This window comes from Nansenia antarctica (assembly GCF_963989245.1).
Source record: "Nansenia antarctica genome assembly, chromosome: 2".
Classification (NCBI taxonomy): Eukaryota; Metazoa; Chordata; class Actinopteri; order Argentiniformes; family Microstomatidae; genus Nansenia; species Nansenia antarctica.
Window position 1 is genome coordinate 64,748,769 of NC_137675.1, and position 26,846 is coordinate 64,775,614.

Genomic DNA, 26,846 nt, shown 5'->3' on the forward strand with positions numbered 1-26,846 from the left:
TTTTCATATGGCATTCAGTATACAGTACATTACAATGTTCAATGGAGATAATCCCCCTTTCTCCCAGCCACTAACATGAGACAGCCCGGCTGTGACATATTGACTCTAAAAGCTTTACTTTGGCAAGACAACTGAGAGACTCTGAATCCTCTCCACAATGGAGATTTCTGTACATTTGGGGTATATAAACACATCATCTAATTTGGTATCTACGTTTCAAACTGTTTGGTTTACAACTCCTTTATCCTAATAAGGAAAATCGAGCAGTAGAATAGCTGAACAAACTCGCTGTAGTATATCCACAGGTCATTGTTCCTCAATATTTTATTGGTTCCATCTACATGGAGGTTGAAACCGGATAAGACAGACTGCTGTAGTAAGAGTGTGGATACTACAGTGGATACATTTCCAATGTGACGGTGCCGACCAACAGCATTAAAAGACACTCCCTCCTGTAGATACAGTAAGTTATCTGTTTAGATACCACTGACACAACAGACAACACCCTGTCACCACCATATACAGTATGGTTTAACTTAAAGTATTTGTGTTTATTAACCTCAGGTTGGAGCAATTCAAGAAACGTCTCAATGTACTGTATAGATACATTTCTGTAGACCCTATTAAAGTGCCACCAACTAATCTGAGCATGATCAAGATCCCAAACCATATTACGCAGCATATCATAATAAAGTGTCCATAATCCTACATGAATGATGGCTGCATGGATCCTGTAGCCTATATTATAAAATGCATGTACCCTGTAGTCTATATTGTCAAATATCCATCCCAGTGGACGATACGGAAAAAAAGACATGCCTGCTGTGGAAAACATTGAAGAGAGATGTGGCCAAATTAGTTGGCAATCTTTTTTCAATCAATTTGTCATTTTTACCAACACCTCTGCCTCTCAATAGTGTCCTATTCGCCACCCAAAATATCTGACTGCCTCTCTCGCCAGAGAGAAACTACAAGTTTCTGAGCCAGCCAGGAGTCTTCTTAGGAAATACTCTATAATTGATCGGGGAAGGTCATCTTTTTCTTGATCGTTTTGATTAGTAAACAAAAGCGTGGCGCTCTTCCCCTTCAAACGATCCCTCAAAAAGCGATATACAAACTTTTCTATCCAGTCTCAATCCTACTGAAACCCAACATACTTACTGTTGTCTCGCATGAAAATTCCTAACTTCATTCTGTAATTATTCTGTTACATTATGAATGAATGAATGAATGAATGAATGAATGAATGAATGGTCTTTATTGTCATTGCTATAGTACAGGTACCAAACAACGAAATTTGGGAGGGGTGGCTCCCCTGGTGCTAGGAAAGAAAAAAAAAACTAAAAAAACAAGAAGGGAAAGGAGCTGGTTTACATAAATAAAGGCTATGTACACTATCCACTATACTATACTGTACAGATAAGACGACTAGGGTTATCATATTGCACATAGTGTTATTGCACATTCATTTAAAGTGTCGCAGTTTGCAGGCTTGAAATGTACACATTTGTGCCTCAGCACTACACCTGATTTTTTCAATCCAGCAGCTGCCATCAATCCGTCCAGACTGTCCAGGGCCCAGAACCTAGGTCTTTGCTGTTTTCAGGGCCTGGATGGCCCTGGGGTAGAAGCTGAGCTTCAGCTTATTAAGGCCGACTTGTGCTTATTCATGTTAGACTGCGCAAAAGAATGAGAGAATATGTGGTCTGCAATTCATGAGCTGCTATAATAAACTTGATTTTGCCAATCTATCTGATAAGGCAAACCATTCTCTTTTCAAACGTCCTTCACAGCTCTTCTCCCCACCTTGTGGTATCTTTCGGCTGCATTTCACAGCGTGTGTACGCCGGCAGCATTGAGGTGTACCATGCTGCAGCAGTGGTGTGGGGGTATTAAACCCCTGCCAACCTTAGCAAGACAAGCTTAGATGTTGATTTCAAGAGGGTTCAGAATGAATGAACGTTCAGAAGCAACAAGATACCACGTTCAGGGCCATTAAAAGTAGGTATCCCTTATGGCGCTTCTCCACTACCGTCCCGTACTGTAGCAGAACTTGTGCGCTCGGTTTGTTTTGCTTTCTCCACTGCCAACTGGGCCGTACCGGGCCGTAGTACCCGTACTGATTTTTGCTACCCTTCCTGACTCGGAGCGACAGGTACTATCCGGGCAACGATGTGACGCTGCAGACCGTTGATTGGTTTGATTGATAAGTGACGTGTCATACAGCTGTTGTTTACAATGGTCAGAGAGCCTTGAAACCGAAAGCTAGCAATAAACATCGTTTTTCGTCTATTGCCAGCCAAACCTGGGTTCTCAGAGTTTGTCACAACTATGCAACTACTTCCAGCCTCACTCTGGTTAATTGTTGAATACCTTCGTCCTCATGATAATTTCATCTAGGCTCGACTACTGCAACTCACTCTATGCTGGACTTCCTGATAAGACCATCTACCGCCTGCAGCTAGTCCAAAATGCCGCTGCCAGGCTGGTGTCAGGCACTAAAATGAGGGACCACATCTCCCCTGTCCTCATCTCCCTTCACTGGCTCCCAGTAAAGAAGAGAGTGAAGTTCAAGATCTGCACCTTTGTCTACAAAGCTCTCAACAGTCTCGCCCCACCCTACATCAAGGACCTCCTGGACCTGTCTTCCACCTCAAGGCCCAGGCTCAGGTCCGACGCCCAACTCAGCCTGAGGGTCCCCCGCACCAACCTCAAGAGGAAGGGTGACCGTGCCTTTGCGGTGATAGCACCGACCCTGTGGAACGCGCTCCCTTCCGCCATCAAGTCTGCCCCCACTCTGGACTCCTTTAGAGCCAAGTTAAAAACCCACCTCTTCGTCAATGATGTTCCCTAAGTCTACTCCCTATTTGTTGTAAATTGTATCCCTTGAGATGTTCGTTTAAGTAGTCTGTGTCTGTTTGCTTTCTGTGTTCCTTGTCCTTGTCCTTGTCTTTATCTGTTCCTTTACCCGGGCTGCGCCCCGGGCCGATGTAAAAGTTGGATGGGGGGCGCATTATAAATAAAATTAACATTAACATAACATTAACCTTGAATTAGGTACATACGGCAGAAACATAAGTAAGTAAGAGGAACATCTTCCTATTCCACAATGAACAACTATTCCACCAATATTGACATACTGTACCTCTTTAAGCGTAGAGTGCAGGCCCATTTGTAAATTATCTTCACATTAATCCACATTCGGAAAGTATTTATTGTTAGAGAGAGTGATATATGAATGCCAGGAGTATTATAACAAGTGTTCAAAGCAATGGCTAAAGCCAAGATAAATCCTGAACTAAATCTCAGTCTGGGCGGAGGTCCTCAAAAGACACATTAGGGTGCACATTTTCTACAAGTCTTCCAGCTCGATGCTTTTATTCCCGACATTCCTCACATGTTTTACCTCTTTTGTATCCCTCATCGGTCTTACTGTAATTAGAAGTTAGAATACATCTCAGATTCTGAATCAGTGAGATGTTAAGAATCTAAACCTTTTTCATAAAACTTTCCCTATCTATCTTACAGACACACCTCCACGCTTCAAGCTTTATTCACCCTTAGTAACCTATAGATACCCCACAGTCCCCTCCCCCTGATCAAGCATTGCCCTCTGCTACCAGGCTCACCTTTTCCTTCACCGGGGGCCTTGGCTCCTGACAGGGTTGAGGTGAGGCTCTTTGATCTGGGCTGAGATGACAAGACCGTGTGGTCCCTGTGCCCCAGGCCACCTCAGTCACCACGGTAACTACATGCCAAGGTCACCCGGGGAGGGTAGGGACACACACATAATCTCCTACAGCACTGCCAATGCCAGCTCTGTGTGTGCGTGTGTGTGTGTGTGTGTGTGTGTGTGTGTGTGTGTGTGTGTGTGTGTGTGTGAGAGGGTGTGTGTGTGTGTGTGTGTGTGTGTGTGTGAGAGTGTGTGTGTCTGTGTGTGTGTGTGTGTGTGTGTGTGTGTCTGTGTGTGTGTGTGTGTGTGTGTGTGTGTGTGTGTGTGTGTGTGTGTGTGTGTGTGTGTGTGTGTGTGTGTAGAGGGGAGAACCTGAGAGCCTCAGCCCAGGGACTCAATAAGAGGAAGGATACAGAAGGTGATTAAGAAATACCTTACTCAGGTCACTTGCAAACATGAGATTACCAGTACAGTAACTGTGTAGTGACACTGGGGCACTCTGTTGCCTTTGCACATGTTTCATCTATGTTTCTAACAGACTGACATTTTAATGTACAAGTATCCTCATTACCGTCTAACCGACTCTAGAGAACATAATAAAATAGTTGTACAATGTTTAAAATTCGTGGAAAATGTTCTTAGTATAAATGTATTCATTCACCTCTGTTGACTGCTCCCTCTGCTCTCAGGTTTCGGCAGAGGAGTCCGCTGAGCTGAAGCTGGTCACTAGGTGAGCTGTCTACCCCCTGAAGAGGAGACAAGACAAAGTATGATAAGAGGCTCTCTGGAAATTACAGGCTACAGACACGTCTTCTCGGAGTTCAAGCCAGGGCTGAGGAAAATAAGGTCACCCACTGAAGCAGGATGCCTGCATTCCTGACTACCAATGTCAACAGGAATACAGGCTGATTATTACAACAAATACAAGCAAAGCCTTTATGCATGCAACCTTTTATCTTCTGGATTAAAAAAAAACATCTTGAAACAGCCGTATTACTCACACTCATATTGTTGATGCACTAAGGAAAGGAAAGTACTGCCAATGATAATTCAACCGAGAACCGTAGTGTAGAAAAGTGAGGCAACATTAACCATGCATAACTCACCACCAATGTGAAACCAACCCAAAAACAAAAGGAATTATGGTCTAGCAGACCTCTCGTTGCCCCAGAGCCGACCACAGCCACCATTACTGAGATCAGACAAACACAACCCCCATGCCACAACACTGTTTCAAGGCTATGCATTATTGCACGGGTCGTGACAGCCCATTAGAATTCGAGATTTACACAGCAGTAAGGTTGGGCAAAAAACAACAGCCTGACCGCATTGTACCCTCTGTTATGGATAATTTGCTGAGGTCACGACCGGCCATTTGATTATCAGCAGCATGCCAAATATCCACGTTACTTTTTATTCTATACTGAGGGATTCCGAGAACTACCGTAAATACACTTGATTTATATACCTTAGCTTGTTCAACTTAGCCAAACCATACATGACTTGAGGCTTTAATGCTTTCAAGGGTGGAACTTCTGTGTAGTGTATAGACCTAAGGGAACAGTTTCTCCCATAGGTAGAGCCAGGAGATGTGTGCTTCATACATCCGATTTTTCCCATCGTCAGAGAGCAATCAGCTGTGATATCCTGCCTGTAAATCTCTCTATCAGCGATGGCTCCCAGCCCAGAGAGGAGTTGGCTTGTCACTCATGCTCGCTACCAGCCCATAAATTCTGGACCATCTGAGCTTAATCTGTTTTTCAGAACAGAGGGATAGCTGCCTTAAAGGACATGTCCATGCTGAGGGGTAGGCCTACACTGTACCTATCACATATGTAACATTTTATTGGTTGTAACATCAGGGACTTGTTTGATGTTCATATTAAGCATGGCTATAAAGAAACACGTCTGCAGACGACTGTTTCATTTGGATGTATTCATCTTCACTAAAGCATGAGTTTTGTCTATTGGGGCACAATGACTCCAAAGTGAGGTTCAGGAACGTGTTGTTCCAGGTGTGTCAATGTTTTCTTAGAACTCGTACAGTACATCAAAGATTTGAATGACCCCTCACTTGTCACCTAACAATATCATTACTCTCTCAACAATGAACCATGACTACAATGAGTTAAATAATTACCCATGCACCATTTACTGTGGTTAGAATGAAACCACCATAAACTATTAACATGTCAAATACAGTATGTGGCATACACCAAAGGTTGTGTATAGTATTATAGTATCCTAATCCTATAATATTTGTGTGGCTTTATTAATAGCTGCTGTGCAGCACACAGATATACCTTTATTCATGATTGAATCTGTCTTTGTGTGAGTTAGCCGCAAACACCATCTCCGGAACAGCTGCTCAATATCGAAGCTTCACACGGACATAAGCACGCTAACTTATTGCATAATAGAGTGCACAAGCGCACGCACACACACACACACACACACACACACACACACACACACGCACGCACGCACGCACGCACGCACGCACGCACGCACGCACGCACACACACACACACACACACACACACACACACACACACACACACATAAGGATACATAGTCTGCCACACCCAGGGAAGCAATTGTCTTCTTGGTGTACAGAAAAAAAACATGGTAGAGAAGAGCCAGCCAAGGACACAGTGAATGTTAAAACAGAGATGTGCATGGGTGGGCCATGCCTCAGGATAGTGCTTGTCATCAGTCTGTTCAGGCAACGGTGGCTATAGGTTGGTTCAAGAGTGCATAAGTGGGATTGACACAGGTGCCATGTAGAACCTCAGTGTTGCACAAATAAAGAGCAAACAGGAAAGGGATGTTCACACAGATGCATGCAAGATGGGATCAAGTCAACCAAGATGATTTGGCTTCCTATCAAAGGGACCATTGGTCTAGTGGTCACCGTGGTTGACTTTCTTGAGAAGCATGAAAGCCTGAATGATACAAACCACAGCATTTTAAATTAACGCCAGATCCCATTCACTCTCTCATTTCACAAACGCATCTATTTCAGCCATGCTGATTATTTTCTGTGGCATCAGAGTAAGATGAAAGGACAATTGGTAACGCCATACACTCCGGGAGGAGTGTAGTCAGTACAGGTAGGTCTATATCAAATTGGTTTAGGATTGGCCAAACAGCTTGACAGAGAAAATTGTTTACAGAAACAATTTTTAGTTCCTATTCCCACCTCAACATCACTCTCCCTCAGTGTTGAAGTGCGTCCTGTGAAAAATAACACTTGGCAGCTAGTATGAATTGTCTGTGTCGAGCAAATGATATATCATCTATTAGGATACAAGCTGTTGTCAGGATAAAATAGTTTTACAGTGTCATGACTTTCATAAAAGTTACTTTACTTTATCCAGTGGAAAGTTCTAGCTTGATTCCCTGATTACGTAATGGGATATAGGGAAGGTATCCAATACCTCCTCTCTATTTACTGTGGCCACAACCTTGTTTGGTCCTCTGTGGCTCAGTTGGTAGGTGCAATGTACTGTAAGTCACTTTGAATAAAAGCGTCAGCTAAAAGGTATATCATTATGCTTCCTCTGTATTGCATTTGTTGTAATCTCTGAGAAGATAACATTGATGGACAAGACAAGAATGCTGAGCTAGTATTTCTAAACCCAAAGTTACTAGTGACTCTACCTCCCAGACCTATATTTTGTGTCTAAAAGGTGTTGTGATAACCATCATTTTCTACCACTCGATACCTGTTAAAACAGCCCCTGCAGTTTAGACCTGTAATATCTCTGTCCTTCAGAACGTTTTCATTAGGACTGGCGCTAGGGATCATTATGGCCCCAGCCAACGCTTCAAAGACGCAACACAAAGTCTGGCCCCACCGCTGTAGGCTGGACTTAATGTCAGGGATGCTCTTTCCCTTCTCCTATGGCATGCACTGTATTCAACCATTGAACTTTTACTGCTATGTGCTATTTGCCTCCCTCGGACAATGTTGTCACAGAGTAGACCAATAGTTGTATGTACAGTATCATATTCTGTGTTTAAGTGTTTGAACACAGTACAATATGCATTATCAGTGAAGACACTTATAGCCAGCCATAGAGGGTAGTATTTATTTGAGTTGGAAGAGAGCAAGAAACCAGAACATGTTCTATACTGTTTCCTGCACTCAGGCCACTAATAAAGATGTTGCATGTTCTTAATAAGAGACCAAAGGCTTGCCTAAACTTACCTCACACCACTGTAGTGACCTGTAGGTAATGTGATGCTGTGTGTCAGAAGACACGAGTAATAAGAGTTGTCAGAAGAGTCTTTAAGCAGTATTAGAATGGTGTTGGGTGATCACAATCCTCTGTTGCCTATGTTTCCTCAATAACAAATTCAGGGTCATGCACCCTGTTCCAATGTGTTGTGCGGAGATCTAATTCACTATTGTTCTGTATCTACTGGGTAACACAACCAGAAGAAAAATAAATAAAATATGACTATATCGAGCTCATTAGGTTGTGTTAAAATTCGAAGCCCCTGTTCGGTGGTATGAGAGCTACCGTACAACTGCAAGGCGAAGCTTCTGTTAAGGAACGGGAGGGGAGCCACAAGCAGGTCACTGTCAACATCCACCCCACATATTAGTGACAGGCAGGATGGGTCAGCTGGGTCAGAGGTCACAACAACCCTCAGGGAGAAGGCTTCATTAGTCCTCCTGCAGATCGGCTAGTGGCCAATTACTCCCCAGCTGCCCTGTAGGAGGACATGATGAGGAGGAGGAGAAACACCACTCTCTCTGTGACAGGAACAGCAGGACACCAGATGAATGCTCAGGACGGTATAACTGTCTCATAAATAATATTGTTGTGGTTGCTTTATCCTGTAAAACGAACAATACAAATAGATTTTGCATGGAAAGAAGAGTGGAGCATTTTTAATGCTTGGGGGATTTATATCTGGCTCAATATCCGCTTATATTTTGACAGATGAGTTACACAGCCTTGAACTTATGTGCCCTTCCTGTTTCTCTGTGAGAGGGCATAACTTTCATTGTGAGGGGATTATGGGTGAGAGAGTTTCAGTGGCAGGACTGCGGATGTGAGGCATCATCCACGCTGATTTAAAAGTGTCTAGAGACCCTGCAGTGCAGCAGGTTTGGGGGGTTGGGGGGGGGGGGGGAGAGAGAGGAGTTTAGAAGTCCCCATGTGATGCTTTGAGAAATGCTTGCACGATGGGGGTGGGGTGTCTAGGCTGGGGCTGGACCGCTCGTCTAGTCAGCGCCTAATGAAAACAAATGAGCCAACGAGGTCAGGGGGTCGAGATCAAGGCTCAAGGATCCCCCTCTCTATTTCTAGCCTTGTAAGATTAATGAGGCCTCAGTGATAGGCCCAGAGAGCAACCATTTTTCAGTATCACTTACTCCTGGAGGCCTTTGAACCCTGAGGTGTGCAGCCCACCTGTTGCCCCATTAAGTCTTAATGGACTGTGTGATGCTGAGGCTGGGGACACCAAAGACTGGAGGCTACATCTAGTCAACACCAAGGTTAGGAACAGTCACCACCACCATGATGTGAACAACCCCGTTTAGTGCTTCCTCAATACTTACACAATGCTTCTATTTTTGTTGTCATAAGAAACATTACACTTAAACATCCCATCAACAACATTTGACATAAGTGCAGTCAATACCCTTCAAGTAATATTGTGTTACCAACACACTAAAGTGAGCACTGCATAATATCTTGAACACAGTATTCAGCATTGCAGCAAAAACGTTGTGAAGAAGCTCTCAGATAGATTAAAAAATAGACATCGAGCCAGATGTTTTGATCTCTCACCTCGTTTAGCACTAGCACCAGTCAGCATGTTTCTCTTCATCTCTGCGTTCCCACCATCACACTCATTTCAGTTCCAAAATAAACTGTTGAAAATAGCACGTTTCCCTTATCCAGTGGTGAAAATGGAATGAATTAACTTGGGGAACCTTGGTGGGATGTGTGTGTGTGTGTGTGTGTGTGTGTGTGTGTGTGTGTGTGTGTGTGTGTGTGTGTGTGTGTGTGTGTGTGTGTGCGTGCGTGCGTGTGTGAGTGTGTGTGTGTGTGTGTGTGTGTGTGAGTGTGTGTGTGTGTGTGTGTGTGTGTGTGTGAGTGTGTGTGTGTGTGTGTGTGTGTGTGTGTGTGTGTGTGTGTGTGTGTGTGTGTGTGAGTGTGTGTGTGTGTGTGTGTGTGTGTGTGTGTGTGTGTGTGTGTGTGAGTGTGTGTGTGTGTGTGTGTGTGTGTGTGTGTGTGTGTGTGTGATTTCCACCACTACGTATAACTGAGTTGCCAATGGTAATAACCATTAGCTAATTAGTCAAACATGAAAGGTACCATAACCTTTGCCTATTATGCCTTACATTGTAATGTAACTCCTTGTGGTCAAGAGACAGTGAACTAACAGCAAGATACAAAGTTATGTCTGAGTAAATTTATGTTGATTAAATTTGCCAGGAAGCTCAAAGATTACACCAAGACAACTCATATCACAAGAGGCATGGTGGTCTTTGAGGCAAGCCTGCTCCCTACTGGATAATTAACTGAAATGGCATAAGTGGCTTATCCACACTAAAAGGTCTCTCAACCTGTCCTGATCATGGAAAGCAGTGAGATAACTGAAACTAACACTTATTCAAATAAGAGTGGATGGTAGCACCTAACATTTAAGGACAATTAGAAGCAGTATAATGATTGATTTGGTTGATTATTGGATACTGAAAACATTCTTGATTTGACTATCACTGTCCAGAGAATTAATAAGACATATTCTTTTGAACATTTTCAAGATGAAAAAATATCTACATTTCCACAGCTACCACACTGAGATGAGCAAATGGCCATGTTCATAAAGTTGTATTGGCACAAAGGAACCACAGGATGGTAGTGTTAGTAAGGTAGAGAAATGCCATCATGCAGTTGCTTTCCATACTCAAAATCAAACTTGGGGAGATGCAAATAATACATTTAAAATACTTTTGACTACTTTATATTTGATATTATGTATGATCATTAGTTATGTACATACAATTGGAACACAATTATCTATAAACATGTTAAAACGTTTCTTTCTTCTTTTTTTTTTAATTCTTTTTTTTTAATGACCTATGCAGAGTTTATTTAACTTTTGATGAGTAAATAATGACACTAGGTATTTGATCATGCATGATTCTGCGTGTAGGCTATGTGATGTAGACCGATTTACTCAGACTACACTTCCCACACTGCATCGCTGCGTAGCGGCTACTTGCCATTACGCTGTCACTCTGCCCATAGCGGCGAATTGGTCCAGCATCTCTGCACAGGGTGTCGGTAGGGCGAATGTAGATGTGAAAATGCAGTGAAAACATGTATTTCGGAACATTTACAAGGTGCTATCTATTGCAATGAAGAAAGAAAAATGTGGGGTGTGGAATTTCTCTTATGCCGCTCCGGAGTAGCCTACGGGCCGTTATTTTTGAGAGAAATGCGGACTCTTTTTCGCTGTAGGTGTTAAATTAACGCAGAAAAGACAAGATGAAGAAGCAATTCAATCGAATGCGACAGCTCGCCAACCAAACGGTGGGCAGGTAAGCTTACATCGCGTGCTTCATCTCCGTGATATGCAAGTGAGAGTGAGAGTTTGGATGAGGAATTGACTCAATTCGCTTGAGCACCGTCCCACTCCTGCAACAAGCAAATCGACTATAATAATAGCCTATTCATATTTATATAGTTGCTATTACAGATTCAACGCAATTGAATATAGCCTATTCACGTGGATGATTGTTGCGGAACAATACACTCATGTTGTATAGCCTTTAGGTCTCCTTTGCGTAATATAGCCATTGGAATACCGCAGAGGCAGCAGGCGCAATGCCCTTATACTGTACTGGTACCACCAGCCCCCTGGACTATGGACAAATAATATGTACCTCAGCATCACATGGGTTAATGGTGAGGGGATATGGCAATGCCTCAATAAATATGCGCTAATACTTGCGTTTTGGATCAGTGAGCAGAATAATGCATGTCACCAACCTTCTCAAGGCTGCACAGTATAGCTGATGCAGACGGATGCGGTCTATGCGACGGAGGTGAACATTGAAAAGGCGCACTGTTTTCATTACGCAGTAATCTCAGCTGTAGTCAGAAAGGAGAATCCATGCAGGTGCAATCACATCTCTATATATCGGGAAAGGTCGTTTTGCTGCATTTGGCAAATTCGATTTTTATGACTCGGTATGATTTTATGACTTAGGCTGTAGCCCTTGCATCCTTGCATCCATAGATAGCCCTTGCATCCTTGTATTCCATACATTCTACATACTTTTGTTTCATTGTAATATGTATTAACACCAATGTAAAGCTTTTTAGTTTGGGAAATAGCAATGGCTATTCATTTGATTGAATAACAGATCCCTAACTCAACCAAACAGATGGGGAATAATGTATGGTAATTTAAACCCATGTTATTTATCACAAGCAAGCTGTAATTAAAACCTATTACAATGATTCTCACATCGTTGTACTATGCTTGTGTTAGGGTGGCTTTGACACCTTCTGGAACATTAATATGTTGTATGTGACCTTTAGCATTGGTGGTGTGTGTTTATCACTCCCCCGCCCTATCTCGCCCTGTTTTCTTCTTCACCTCACGAGGAGAGCAGCTTGTCATGCAGAAGGCATCGCGCAGGGCCAGAAGGTGCTCTCTGCTCCATGCTGCTCCTTACTGGGATAGAATGACACAGTATTGTGGGTCATCATTCCCAGTGCAGTGTGCATGCACCGAGGGGGTACCTCCCCATCTCCGACTCTGGGGGGTTTTCAACCTCTACTGCTGTTTCTGTTAGTGCAGTATCTGAATGTTGTCAATCACCGAACACTAGCTTCTTCTACCATTGCTTTTTCTGATGGTATGGTTTGTGTGTGGGAGTATATCTATGTGTGTGGGTGCATAAGAGGTGTATGTATGGGTGTGGGTGCATAAGAGGGGTGTATGTATGGGTGTAGGTGCATAAGAGGGGTGTATGTATGGGTGTGGGTGCATAAGAGGGGTGTATGTATGGGTGTGGGTCCATAAGAGGGGTGTATCAATGGTGTGGGTGCATAAGAGGGGTGTATATATGGGTGTGGGTGCATAAGCGGGGTGTATCTGGATATGGGCGCATCTGAGGGGTGTATCTGTGGGTGTGGGTGTGTGCATGTTTGCATGTAGCCTGTGACTACGTATGTTCCTGTGTGTGTGTGTGTGTGGGTGGGTGTGTGTGGGTGGGTGGGTGTGTGTGTGTGTGTGGGTGTGTGTGTGTGTGGGTGTGTGTGTGTGTGGGTGTGTGTGTATACTACTATAGTATTCGGCTCACACAGTCTGCTGTTCTCCAGGAGCAGTCTGTAGCACAGTCATAATGAGCAACAACATGTTTCCTAAACAGCCCAGCGTCCTCCCTGGTCATTAATCTACAGTACAAGGCCAGGGAGTACAGCATACCCTGGGACCCCTGCCTGTGAGGACTGTCGGGATTAAAGCTGACAGTATCCCAGGGTGCATCTCCACACCCACACAACACCATGGTTGCTCCAGAGTCCCTTGAGGAACTCAGGGACAGAAGTGGGAAAGATGGGACAGGACAGGTTTGACGCTCTGTTGTGGGCGTGCGACCGACCTTGGGCGGTGTCGACCCTAGGTATTGACGTATCGAGGGCGATAGAGAGGAGGTCACAGTGTTCCTAGAGGCCCCGCTGATCTACAGTATATACACTGCATATATGTCTCATTCAAATTGTGATGAAGATTATTTCATGGGTAGGTGCATTGCTTATTTTGAGATCATGCCAGGTAAGACTTGCCACGTATCCAAGTCACAATAACATTGTAATAACATGTTTGTTATTGTTTGAACTCCCATTGCCCTCAGGAGATGTAGTGCATCTCAGTTGATGGCCCTCAAGCATTATCTTGGGGCCATTCTGGGATAGCTCAGCCGTGTGGCTAACTGTCCTTCACACATTACATTACTACCATTACACAGCAGTGGATTCATACAGTACAGAGCAGCATAGGCCTACCTCCTTGCTCCGCTTTCAAATTCCTTGCAAATGTCTCCATAGGCATTGTATCGTATGTAGTATGAATGTAGTGGTGATTTCTACAATTTACAAACCCACCAATTCAGCAACTTCCCAGATTAATCACTAAATTGTTGTGATTCTTATTCTTGAAGAGCAACGTTGTAACTTTTAAATGCTAAAGTTGCCATGTTCGAAATGTTGTTGTTTTGTAGCACATTTTGAATACCGTTTTTTCCTGCTTTTCCTGTTTACCTGCTGATCTTGTTTTCATGTTACAATTGTAAATAATGGTAATTAGACTTATGTATTTTCGTTTTTGTTGTCATTTTCCATTTAGTTTTGTTACTTTCTTATGATGAACCAAAACCATAGCAATTACACTGCTAATCTTGTGTGTGTATGTGCACTGGCGAACTCAGGGGGGGGCAGGGGGGGGCGACCGCCCCTCCTGGTGCCCCCACGGTTGAAAAACGTCTCGCTTAAGTGCCCTTTTGAGTGGCGGAAATGCCCTTTTGAGTGGCGAAAATGCTCTTTTGAGTGGCGAAAATTAGAGGATGTGCCCTATTGGTGCGCCTCCAATGGTCTAAATTTAACCATGTGCCCCCACAGTTGAAAAACGTCGCACTAAAGTGCCCTTTTGAGTGGCGAAATTAGAGGATGTGCCCTATTAGCTGCCCTTCCAATGGTCTAAACTTGACCATGTGCACTGATGGGGTCCCATGTAAGTGCCCTTTTTTTCTTTTCGCCCCTGCCCTTCAAACAGCCTGAGTCCGCCACTGTGTATGTGTGTGTGTGTGTGTGTGTGTGTGTGTGTGTGTGTGTGTGTGTGTGTGTGTTTGTGTGTGTGTGTGTGTGTGTGTGTGTGTGTGTGCGTGCATGCGCCTGCGTCGTCTGTGTCTATGTTTGTGTCTGTATCTGTGTCTGTGTGTCTGTGCGTGCATGTCACTGTGTATCTACCGTATAGACCTTCTTACCCATTCATCTTTTTTCATGGTTTTTTGGGGAGACTCACAGGGGCGTGACTGGACTGGCTCTCCCCTGTGTTTGCTTTGCCAGGAAGGGTGGTGATATCTCTTCAGGAGAGGATGCCTGTGTACCACCCATCCAGAGAATAAAGAACATGTTCTGCTACACACTTGTGTGTTGGTCCCAGTGACACTGCAGCAACAGCAGAGGACGACAGGCAAATCTGTGCATGTTGATTAATGGGCCAGCTTAACGAAGGCATTCACACAATACACACAAAATTCACAGAACAGTTGACTCACTCGATAGTTGTTATATGTATGTCCCAGAGAACAGCGTCATTTAAATGCATGTCGTATTGTGATAGAGTATTGGATAGACTCACTGCTGGGTGGGTGTGGGTGGGTGTGTTCAGATGTGTGTCACCGTTTCTTGTTCATTGTAATTCAGCTGCCTTGAGTTCTGTCTAATGCCTTGTCAGTGGGGTTCTTATGGATTATTGTCAAAGAGTAAAATAACCTCCTCCGCACTCGACAAATTGCCTCAGGTACAGTACTTAAAACAGCAATCACGGGCAGTGTCATCTCTGATCCCTTGGTGGTGTGTGCTGTACTGGGCTTAGAGTATGACAGTATATGTGAGCTTATCTTGGACATTTGACATTGCACTCATTCTACCCTCTGTTCACTAACCCGTTCTTGCACAATGAATTAATTAATTAATAATTAATAATAGTCTAGTCAAGCCAAAATATTGCAATGCAATGGATTCAGTGAGTAATCCCCACTACTCTACACTAACAAGGTAGTTGTGGGGATTACTCACCGAATCCATTGCATGGCAATAAAATGACTAGCGAGTGTGTCATTGATTTTCAACATCATTGAAATGTATTTACATTTTTCAGAATAAAAGTCTGAACATTGCCGACTTGTTGCCGACTTGTTCCCTCTTTCACCAGCTGCTGTCACATTTGCTATCTACAGTCAGATCAGTCCTTAGAGGAGAGGGGAGGTTCGTCTCTGTTTGTTTCAGCCGTTGACCTTCCTTACCTCTAGCTCTTCCAGCCCCTGGGAGAATCATTAGCCCTACCACTGGCGGACTCAGGGGGGGGCGACCGCCCCTCCTGGTGCCCCCATGGTTGAAAAAAGTCTCTCTTAAGTGCCCTTTTGAGTGGCAAAAATGCCCTTTTGAGTGGCTAAAGTGCCCTTTTGAGTGGCGAAAATGAGAGGATGTGCCCTATTGGCTGCTTTTACAATGGTCTAAATTTGACCATGTGCACTGATGGGGTCCCATGTTGTGCAGTAGGTGCCTTTTTTTTCTTTTCGCCCCTGCCCTTCAAACAGCCTGAGTCCGCCACTGAGCCCTACCCATTTCTTTGCCATTCGTTACCAAGGCTATCTTGAAAATGAAGCGACACCTTCTTCATTGTGGGTGGGGTGGCGATGATTATAGAAATTTCATTTCCTATCTCTGCCACGTCGGGTCGTCCCTCTGAGGTGGCGTACCAATCTCTAGTGTGCGTGGGAGTAAAGTGACGGTCCTCGCTCAGTGGGGGTGGGCATGCCAGGTATGCTGTGTTAGCATCTCTGGATCACTAAGGCAGGCGGGTGATGTCCAGGACATGTGACCAGGCACTGGATGTAGGCGATCACTGCAGTATCTGTCCATAGGAGGAGGGTGTACACTGTGCAGCCATGCATATTCTGTAGACGAAAAGAAACAAGCTGTCGGCCTACTGTGAGAGGCACCTAGGCTTTGCACCTTGAGGATGTATCTCAATGGTTGTATCCTGGCAAATGTTTTTTAAAGTGTAATGTAATCTTGTAAGCAAAAGAGTTCTAGTGTTAGCATGTACTGTAGTTGACGATTTATCTTTTAAGTGTTCCCATGCTTATTTCGATTATTATTAAGATTCCATAAAAGATATACAGCGGAGATGCCACAGGAAAAAGATTAATTTTGTTCAGCCTTGCTCTCCATCACCATTGACCCATTTCTCAGTTCCCCATCTCTCTGCCTTAACTGGGTCTAGGACAATCTTTTAAAAGATGGCATGATATTGCTGAAGCCAACACAAATAAGCCATTGTTCTGCAATATTTAGCAACGGTTGACCTCAAAGTACTGGAATACCTTATGATTGTAAATAAAGATATTTTGGTGTCATTAAGGTGAGCATTCATAAAAAAACGAATTGTTCATTTTCAAACAGTTAATTAACATGTTTTAGTTAACATTTCCCAGTTAACGACTACTCCCCTCTCTCACACACACATATACACACACACACACACACACACACACCCAACACACACACACACACACACACACACACACACACCACAATGCGCCAATCATCAGCAGTCTACTCACAATGTCACAAATAATAGTAGTAATTGTGTGGTAATAGATGTCTTTCAAGCCCCTAAAGGCCAGCTACCTCTTTTAGCACTCATGCAATTATGAGAGAAAAGCAGCCATTTGCAGGCTGATGGAGGAGTAGTGGACCTTTCTCTCTTTCTCTTGTTCTCGTTCTGACGCACTCTCAGGGTGGAATGTGTTACAGCTGAGCTGGCATGCTGGCCTCTCATGACGTCAGATTGACTGGGATTGCAGAGTAGGTGAAGAAGGAACAGAGGGACAAGGAACTGTGGATGGTAAAATGTGTGTGTGTGTGTGCTTGTGTAAAGTGTATGTGTGCTATATGGCCATGTGTGTGCTGTGTAGGTGTATGTGTGCTATATGGCCACGTGTGTGCTGTGTAGGTGTATGTGTGCTATATGGCCACGTGTGTTGGGTAGGTGTATGTGTGCTATATGGCCATGTGTGTGCTGTCTAGGTGTATGTGTGCTATATGGCCATGTGTGTTGGGTAGGTGTATGCCCATTCGCGTTGCAAAGCATGGGAATATTCCTCTAACCCTGACCCTAGTCTAAACGCTCCTGAATAATGTGCAGGGTGTTACTTTTTCAAGTTACTTTTTTCAAGTTAAGTGATCGTTAGGGAAAAGATGGTTTTCGGATTAAGTTAGATTGATTTTAGCCAATAGACACATACAAATCCAATGTATTTCTCCAGCAAATATGCAACCATGAGGCTAATCACCTGATATCCCTGGATATTTATCACTTGACACTTGACACTAAATTAACACCCTGAAGAGCTTATCATGATGTCTAGTATTGGTATTTGTCCACCTGCTACAATAATGCTGTCTTTAAATCCATAGTTTTAAGCCACCAATATTAACATTTTGTCAATATGGTTTTAAACACTGCTGGGGATAAACAATATGCTTCAAAACCAATATATCCAATATCTGTCTGTGGGGTGATACAGTATGGCTGCTTTAGCTAGTTAGCCAGCTTTAACTGCATATTTCTCTGAAACAAAATGTTCTACCCACGTATTACTCAAAGACAAGAAGGGCACACAGATATGGAATATAACAAATAAAAAAACATTTTAAGAACAATTTCAGATAATTTTTTAAGTTGCCATAGATTTCCATAATTACCAGTAAACTACCATGGTGTAAGAGAAGTTTCAGAAAAGTACAGGAATTGTTCAACCCTAATGCTCATGCAAGTTTTTGTTATACTGCCAATATCCTGCCCCTGGCTTTGATAGGGGTCTGGGATGGGGCGACCTTTTCAAAATATCACCAGTTACTTTTGGATTCACTTCTTGAAAAGTGACTCCATTTTGAAGATATAGATTTCTCTTAAATGTTTCAATATATTAAATTGTTCTTTTATCATGGAATAATACTATTTATGTAGTGAATATGAATGTCCCCCAGCATATGCATGTTTGCACTGTAACATAATAGGGCCTCTTCAGTACAAGCATTTGGCAGCTCTTTGTTTTGTATTCCATGAACATTCCATATAACACCAGACAGGTGACTTAGATGTGGGGGAACCAAAGGGATTGAGACGCACTGTTTGCATAGTGTTCTAGCTGACTCTTCCAGTGTCCTGGTTCTCCACTCTTTCCCTCCCTGGACCTCTCCCTAGTGTTGGCAGGCTGGGACAGTTACAGCACCATGGAGATCTCTGTGAGATTGTCCTTCATATCCAATATGGCTGATTCCATTTCTGTCTTGCTTGTTATAGTACCTCACATTGTTAAGGACAAACAAGCAAACAAACACACACACACACACACACACACACACACACACAAACAAGCACACGCACACACTCTACAGTATGAATACACTACTTGGTATCTTATGGAACATTTCTCCCAGATGTATGTATTGCTTTATAGAACATGTGAAGGCTTTGCATGGTTGATAGTGTTAACCGTCCACAGATGTTGCAGATTGGTGTTGATGATAGCCCTCCCATAACCCTGGAAATGGCTCTCTAGAGATCACTAGCGAGTCAGGGTTGGTTATAAAGAGGCTTTGTGAAGGAATGCCCTTTTTGGGCCATCAAAGGAGGAGGGATGATGCAATGGCATCTGTCGGTTACCCCTCTTTGTCACTGATTTCAACAGAAAAGCCAGTTTAGGAGCCCCTGCTGCATTACCACTGTGAGCTCAGTGCCCGTCTACATTGAGGGAAGTGTACAAAGAGAAATGGCAGAGATGACCCTGCAGGGTGGATGAGGGTGTGGCTGCATGGACTCATTTGACACCCCTTTTCCTTTCTCCTACGCATTCATATTGACCTGCTGTGTGTCAAACTGCGTTTCACCACCACCGTTAGCGACTACAGCGCAGTATGCCCACAGTGTTGCTAAGGAGGTCACTCTGTGCTGTTGCACAGATGATCTCAGCTCCAGCAGGAAGTGACCTCAGGGCCTGACCGAGCTGTGTATAATGAATCAGCCCTCGTACAAACCGCAAGCTCTGAGGCACGCGGAAAACTACAGAGGCAACATGTCTCTCATCGAACTATACGCAACTATACAATAATTAGTACATTATATCATGTACAATGAGAGATTTGACAGAAGATAACCAAGCACACACTCAGGTGGTCTATGTGTTGAACAGTTCAAACACGTGCCGTTGTGGTTAATGCACTCGTTTTCCAAATGCGACTTACAATTGGAGACGACTCCCTCACGACACGCCCACTTCCTTCCATTGAGGAATGACAAATGGACCACAAAACAGGAAGCACTCTCCTCCACTTTGTCACATATTCCTGTTGTGTTTAGTCATCTCCCTGTACTGTACTGTAACTTTAGTTCTTGTCATGAAGGTTTGTTTTCACTGTTTCGTTTGTACAGAGACAACAGCATCCTCTGATCTCTTTTATTTACAGCAAATCTACTGTTGGGACATAGGAATCCTTCTTTTGGTTGCCTAGTAACACTGGTGGGTGTTTTTAGCATTCATACCCTGCTCATTTCCTTCTGCCTGCCCACGTCATTACAAATCAAGAGTTGTTGGAAAAGGTGTGAAGACACGACTTGACAATCTGTCTCAGTGTGAATGTTGCTTTTCTGTTACATGGCATGGATGTACAGTAGTATTGCACATATTGATATTGATCGAGATTTCACATAGGGTGTGCACACAGATGCACAGGTAAAGTAGGTATTACATACTCAAGTCAGAGCAAAGAATACTTTGTCTGGAGATGATCCATAAAGTTATGAGAGATAACTTACTGCTTGTCTTTCCAACACAGTGTTATTGGGTGGGTGATGCTGCAAGTTCTCTCTGGACGTGTGTGTGTGTGTGTGTGTGTGTGTGTGTGTGTGTGTCTTAGTTATTCTTGCATACTTAACAAAGCTGTGACCTAGTTTACTGGACAACTACAGTAAGTGGGTTTTTCTGTTTTAGAAACCTCCTTGTATGGCTCTACCAGTCTTGTCATTGGGGAACAACCGTTTGGGTTTCTTGATGTGTTTTTATGGCAGAATCCTGGCGTAAAATGAGCTCAATGGAAGAATACTCAAAAGGCATCTCTAGCATGAAAATGTGTGTGTGTGTGTGTGTGTGTGTGTGTGTGTGTGTGTGTGTGTGTGTGACTGTGGGTCTCACAGCAGTGCTCTAGGCTCCTCACTGTCCCTCCACGGCTCAGAGCCAACGTTCTGCTCCACTACCTTCCCCAATCAGTTCAGGATTTAGCAGCCTAGCGCTCCCAGGCTAGCGGTGTGGGTGGACCGTGTGGGAAGTCAGCTATCTCTGCTGCGGCATCTCTGTGTCAGATAGACCTCAGAGTTAGCTTAGCGAAGAGTAGACCTGTTGGGTAACGCAGAAACGTCTCATCAGATAGTTGGCTTTGCACCAATCCAATATGCTCATGACTCTGGATGTCTTATTTAATTCAGATTTGATTATATGCAACATGCATTATTCATGCTTTCATAACCCTGTATGCACTATGCTGGAGGGTTGAGCACCAGGCTGTCCAAGCATTAGCATGTCTGTTATTGAAACATGTATTATATAAGACATATTACCATATGGAATACTCACATGGTATGGCTTGATATTGTGGGGTAGCACTGGCTTTATGGAATGATAAAATTTAGCTAGTTTGTCGGGGTTGCATTTGGTGCGGGACTCCCTCTGTACCCTACAGTATTACTTTTCAGTTATTTCCCATACCACCACTTCCTTTAAGCCTTCAACTGAATCAACGCAGATTCCTTATCAGCATTTCACTGTTGTTATGAACCAGCAGAGGCTTAGAGGGAGTTGTTCCAGCTCTGGGACCTGTCTGTGTAAATATTGTCTCAACTAATTCTGCTATTTATCAAGCTCCTGTGTCTATGTGTGTTGCATCGCACTGTGTGGTGTGTACTGCTCCTCGACTCAACTCTCTGAGGTAAAGTCAAAGCAAAAATCCACCTCCAACACTTGCATAAAAATCAATCCGTATATGTCAGAAGGGTCTACATTTTAGAAGTTTGTGGAACAATGACTCAATGTCTCATTATTTTCAGCATCTCCAGTGGTCGTCTATATGTATTCATAGCTTCAGTACAGTGTTGTTATTGTCAGTATTGAGTCATCAGCAGCCCCAGGTAGAGGAATGCCTGCGAAGTGACAGATGGCTGGCATAGACTTGGCACACTCATGTGCCCTCTACCTCAAAACACCGCCCACACGACTGCAAACAAAAACCCCCATGTTTACGCTATTCTCAGGACTCCGTCGCCATATACACACACACACACACACACACACACACACACACACTTCTGTTGCTACCAATCTCAGTCCTCACCTACAGTCAGCACTCGAGTTGAGGGGGGATGAGGGGGGATGGCATCCCCCCTGAAATAAAAACGGTCAAAATCATCCCCCTTCTAAAACTGCCATCCCCCCTTTCCATCCTGTATGTCATTTTATCAATGAACGTGGTATTACTGTTATTTCAACATTAAGTTTTGCGCATATTGAGTAAAATACTGTGGGCGAGGGGGCACGCACACATGCAATGACATAGGGATGCTAAAATTGTCCCCATATGATAGAATCCACCATCCCCCCTGATTTTCTTTTACAACTTGAGTACTGCCTACAGTACACAACCTCTCCCAGGGTTAACATCACAATCTATAGGCTGAAGGAGCTCCATTGTTTCCTGTTTTCCACCCAGCCTTTGCTATGTGGTTTCAGCACTTGCCTTGATAGGCTGATTAAGTGCAATGCTGATATCCTGAGAGGAAATTCCACTGTCTGAAAACAAACAAGCTCAAAGAGCTGGATGTCTGACTGTCTTTGACTAGATCTCAGCAGATTGGCCTCCTTCCCTTTGATCCCAAGCTGGAATGACCCTGTGTGGCAGTCACTGGGAAGGGCTAGCTTTCCATGGTCTTCTTGGTCTCCATTCCCCTGTGTAAAAGCCCTCATTACCGTGGCTAACATGGCTCAACTATTCTACTCTAGCTTTACTCTGGATTTTGTCCCTTGTTTAACTCAGCTCTTCTACAGAGGCTTGAGACCCAGACATGCACACACACACACACACACCCTCTGTAATTCTCTGACATATGCAGCTGTCATCACGTCTCATCTGGCCTTGACGCAGGCCAAAACGGCCGACGGCATGTCCGTCTCTGACTGTTGTTGTTGTTGTGAAGCGTGGCACACAGACAGACAGACAGACAGACAGACAGACAGACAGACAGAGAGACAACAGCTCCCAGCTCTACTGTCTCTGCCTCTGCTGCCTCTTGTCTACCGCTGCCTGCTGCTGCTGTCCCATCTGTGCTACTGTGTGTTCCTGCTGGAGTCACTCAGCCGGCATGGCCGCCCTATGGGCAGCTCCAGTACCGGCCTATCACAGAGGGGTTGGGTGATGACGGCCTCACAGTTGCTCTGCGGACCTTCAGGTTACACACCAAGCATGTAATGCCGTTATCGTCCAGCCTGCAGAGGCTGTCACATTGTGTACAAGGAAGAAAGACTTGAGTGTATGTGAGTCGGGTTCAATGAAAAGGCTTTTTTTATAAAGGGTGGGGAGAATCAGGGAGGTCAGGGTTAGATTTTAGAGATAGTGATTCAGAGGTCTGTGTTGATTCCTTCTTCGTATATCAGGGGAAGTAGCACTGGGATTTTGGCACAGTAGAAAAGTTATTTTTGTCTCTCAATGCCACTTCGCAAGCTCCAATCACACTTCCAACGTCATACCAGATACTGTCTTAGCCTCGCTCACTCGCCCCCTCTCCTTTTCCCTCTCACACTCGCTCTTTCTTTTCTTCCTCAGCACAGCTTCAGCTCACAGAGCTCACTTTTCCAACAGGCTGGTTCTGATTAGAGTCATTGGTACAGTTCATGCAATGACCCAGTTCTCATGGATCTCTGCTCACATTGGCTCTGGAACTGCCTTACTAATCACTAACATCATTAAAGCTTGTTTCTTCATCTACCATGTATGCAATACGCATGAAAACATCATGCAAACAGTAAATGGTTGCTCATTAACATCCTGTTTTTGTAGAAGGTATCTTCACAGCAACGTCATAGAGTATTCAATGTAGGCAGAGCTCCTCGGGGGACTTGGGGGCTAGTTTAATGTGTGTATGGTGAACCAATTGTTTTGGACAGGATATCAAACCATGGTAGGGTCATTGATTCCCTAGTCTTAATTTATAGTAGGAATACTCACCAGGCTCTATGGATTGGATAACATTCTTTGCCTTTTGTTTTCCATCTATTTCTGGCCTACTTGTTAGATAGTAGAACAGAATAGAGTGGCCTAAATACGGTAATGCTACTCGTAAACCCATTCTCTTTTTCACCGGAGAGATAAGGTTTCTTATTATGTTCTTAAATAAATTATACATAATGGCTACTATGCTGATTGGGCCGCTGCTGGCACGGGTGTCGTTGGGCCACAATACCAGGAAGTAGCTGTACAGACAGGGAGGGGAAGCAGTGGAGGGGGGGGGGGGGGGGGGGGAGGGGGGGGGGGTGTTGGGTGTCTGGTGCTGGGGGAGTCTACAGGCCCAGTTTAACCAGTCCACAGGTCAGACCGTAGCCGTTTCTGCCCTGTCAGCCACTAACCCATTCGCACAGGAAGTGCCCCAGTTACCCTTCCCTCTGATTGGACAGTCTCATCAGGCCTTGGAATGTCTAGGCAGATTGTGGCATGTGCTTATAACAATAGAACTGAATGGAGGGGAGGTTTTCATTCAGCCTTTTTTCCGTGACTTCGTTACACACTCACACTCGGCATCATAACTTAACCATCCGTCGACAGAACATATGTCTTGCTGTGCCTTCCTACTTACAACAAATGAGCCTATTATCATAAGATGAATTTAAATGTTTCTCTCTGTACATACTGTAATTATGTAAGCACAAGATGAACCTGCTGTTTCTAGAGTAGCAGTGTACTCACTATAGCAGCCCGCTGCAGTCTTATATACAGTACATAAAAAATGGCTATTTTAGTTACTTTATCACATTTATGGTACCCAGAGATACGTGCGCTTTTATTAGCTGACGGCCCATTCAGTATTCTGGCTCAGAGGTTTTGTCTGCTCTGTGATTGGTGACTGCTCTTGCCTTGTCATCCAGTTATAGGCTCAGGCCTGGCCCCGGCCCTCATCCAGCTGGACTCACAGCAGGGGGGAGTGGTGATTGGCTCCCTGTGAGAGTTAGGTCGTTTACATCATTAGACGATGTTCACTGCATTGCCATTTGTTTATCTTTTGTCATTGGATTTTGTCGTGTATCAGGGTGTTCCAGCTTGAAGCATCTGCTGCTGGCAGCTTGCAAATTAATTAATTATTTTGTTAATTTATTGACTTGAAACTCGAGGCTGTGTCATGGCCTGAGGACAGAGAACAGTCCCCACAAATAAAGTCATGTGCGCATGTGCTCACACACATACACACACACACACACACACACACGCGCTGTACAGAAAACAATTTTACAAATGTCTCATGAACTGGACTCTGGATTTTGAACGATCTTGAGATGTTTCAGTCTTTATCAAGTCACTGTACTCATGCCAGGTCGGCAGACCAATGCCAGTCAGATAGTGGACCGGTTTGAGAGAGACCTGATTCATCAGTGTCGTTTATATTTGCCCTGTCCATGATAGTTCTTAACCTTCCAATTTGCTAATAATACAGTACAGAAATGAATTGAATTAAGCCATCAGTTTAATTCAAAACAGCTGGCCCATTCAACTGTATTGAATAGCTCAGCTGTTTGCACCGTTGTGAAAGTGCCTGGCAGTGACTAGTCTGAGACATGCATGAGCCCCTGAGAAACCCTCCAGCACCAATCATATAAAGCCATGTCAAGTAAGCTCTCCATGCCAATAATGGACGACTCTAATCTAATGTTTCATAATGATTCAACGACGTTACTCCAGTCTTCTTGTTACAGCTCCCTCCCTGGGGGCTCTTCAAGGGAGCAGCCGTAAAGGCCATCACCATGGGTCCTAATAAAAACAATGATGACATGTATGAATAACAAAACATTGAGTAAACTGACGCATGAGACCCCCAGGACCCTCTGTTCCTCCCCTGCCTGTGTCTTTTGGGACAGGCTTCTTTTGAAATCCAGTCCGAGACGTTACAAGTCATCTTTGTTTGTCATGACGAGTGTTCATATCTGAAGAACAGGGAAAAGAGGAAGGGAGGGTGGGGTGACATTCTACTAGCCTTTATCTACCAGGCCTGACAGAAGATATTACGTAGTGTTGAATCTCTGCCAGTGAAACAAGAACGTTTTGTCTTGATCTTATCAGTGTTTTTTTTCTCCGAAAGACAAAAAAGTGCATAGTTGTCTGGTACAAACATATAGCATCAAATATGAACATATTTTAAATATGAACATATAGAAGTGTTGTTAACACACTCTAACTACATGCTGAACAGTGTAATACATATAACGACATTACCGTACCTTTGTGACGTGTTAAGTGTGTGCTTCTTAAATCATTAAAACCCTCGAACACCTCAAGCCTGATTGGATATTCACGTTTCTAATTCCAGGGCAGAAAAAACAGAGGTGCTAAGCGAAGACCTACTACAGGTGAGCAAGGGGAATCATTGGCGGAGAGCTAAAAGGCTCCTCAGTGAACGTGTGTGTGCTATACCCATCTACATACTGCATGTGTTTGCATGTGTGGTGTCTCTCAAGTGCACTTAGCTCATGTTTGTGTGAAGTAGGCCAAGTGTTTCATTAAAGGAGTCAGTCTGAACTGGGAGCTGTGAACCTGTTGTTGTTTTGGATCATCCTCATCATGTCAATGTGATTAGATGTGTGATGTATGTTATGTGTATGTGATAGCTTGATTGTGCGTGTGTGTGTGTGTGTGTGTGTGTGTGTGTGTGTGTGTGTGTGTGTGCTTGCCTGCCTGCCTGCCTGCCTGCCTGCCTACCTGCCTGCCTGCCTGCCTGCCTAGTGCGTGTGTGTGTTGTCTACCCTATCTTTGAGGGCGCTCACTGGTGTGTGTTGATGGGTACCTAGGTGGAGAAGCGCCTGGATCTGGTCAAACAGGTGACCCACAGCACTCACAAGAAGCTGACCGCCTGTCTTCAGGGCCAGCAAGGAGCCGATGTGGACAAAAAATCTGTCAAGTCACCCTCGGTAAGTACCGGTGTGATATATGTTGTGCTTTTAAAATGCATGATATGATAATGATGATGACACGAATGTGATGTAATACATGTAATGTGACTTTTAAAAAATGAATGACCTACTATTATTGTTGAT

The 26,846-nt window shown here is 44.0% G+C and overlaps 1 protein-coding gene across 1 annotated transcript in view; it reads left to right on the forward strand.

The window, feature by feature from the left end:
* Window positions 1-11,190: 11,190 nt before the first annotated feature.
* arhgap44a (Rho GTPase activating protein 44a) overlaps window positions 11,191-26,846 on the forward strand; it is a gene marked incomplete at both ends in the record, with an annotated part of 29,487 nt that continues 13,831 nt past the window's right edge. Inside the window, 3 exons of the mRNA XM_080523964.1 lie at window positions 11,191-11,243; window positions 26,123-26,162; window positions 26,601-26,705. Of these exons, the coding sequence (XP_080380090.1) occupies window positions 11,191-11,243; window positions 26,123-26,162; window positions 26,601-26,705 (198 nt within the window). The remainder of the gene's footprint in view (window positions 11,244-26,122; window positions 26,163-26,600; window positions 26,706-26,846) is intronic.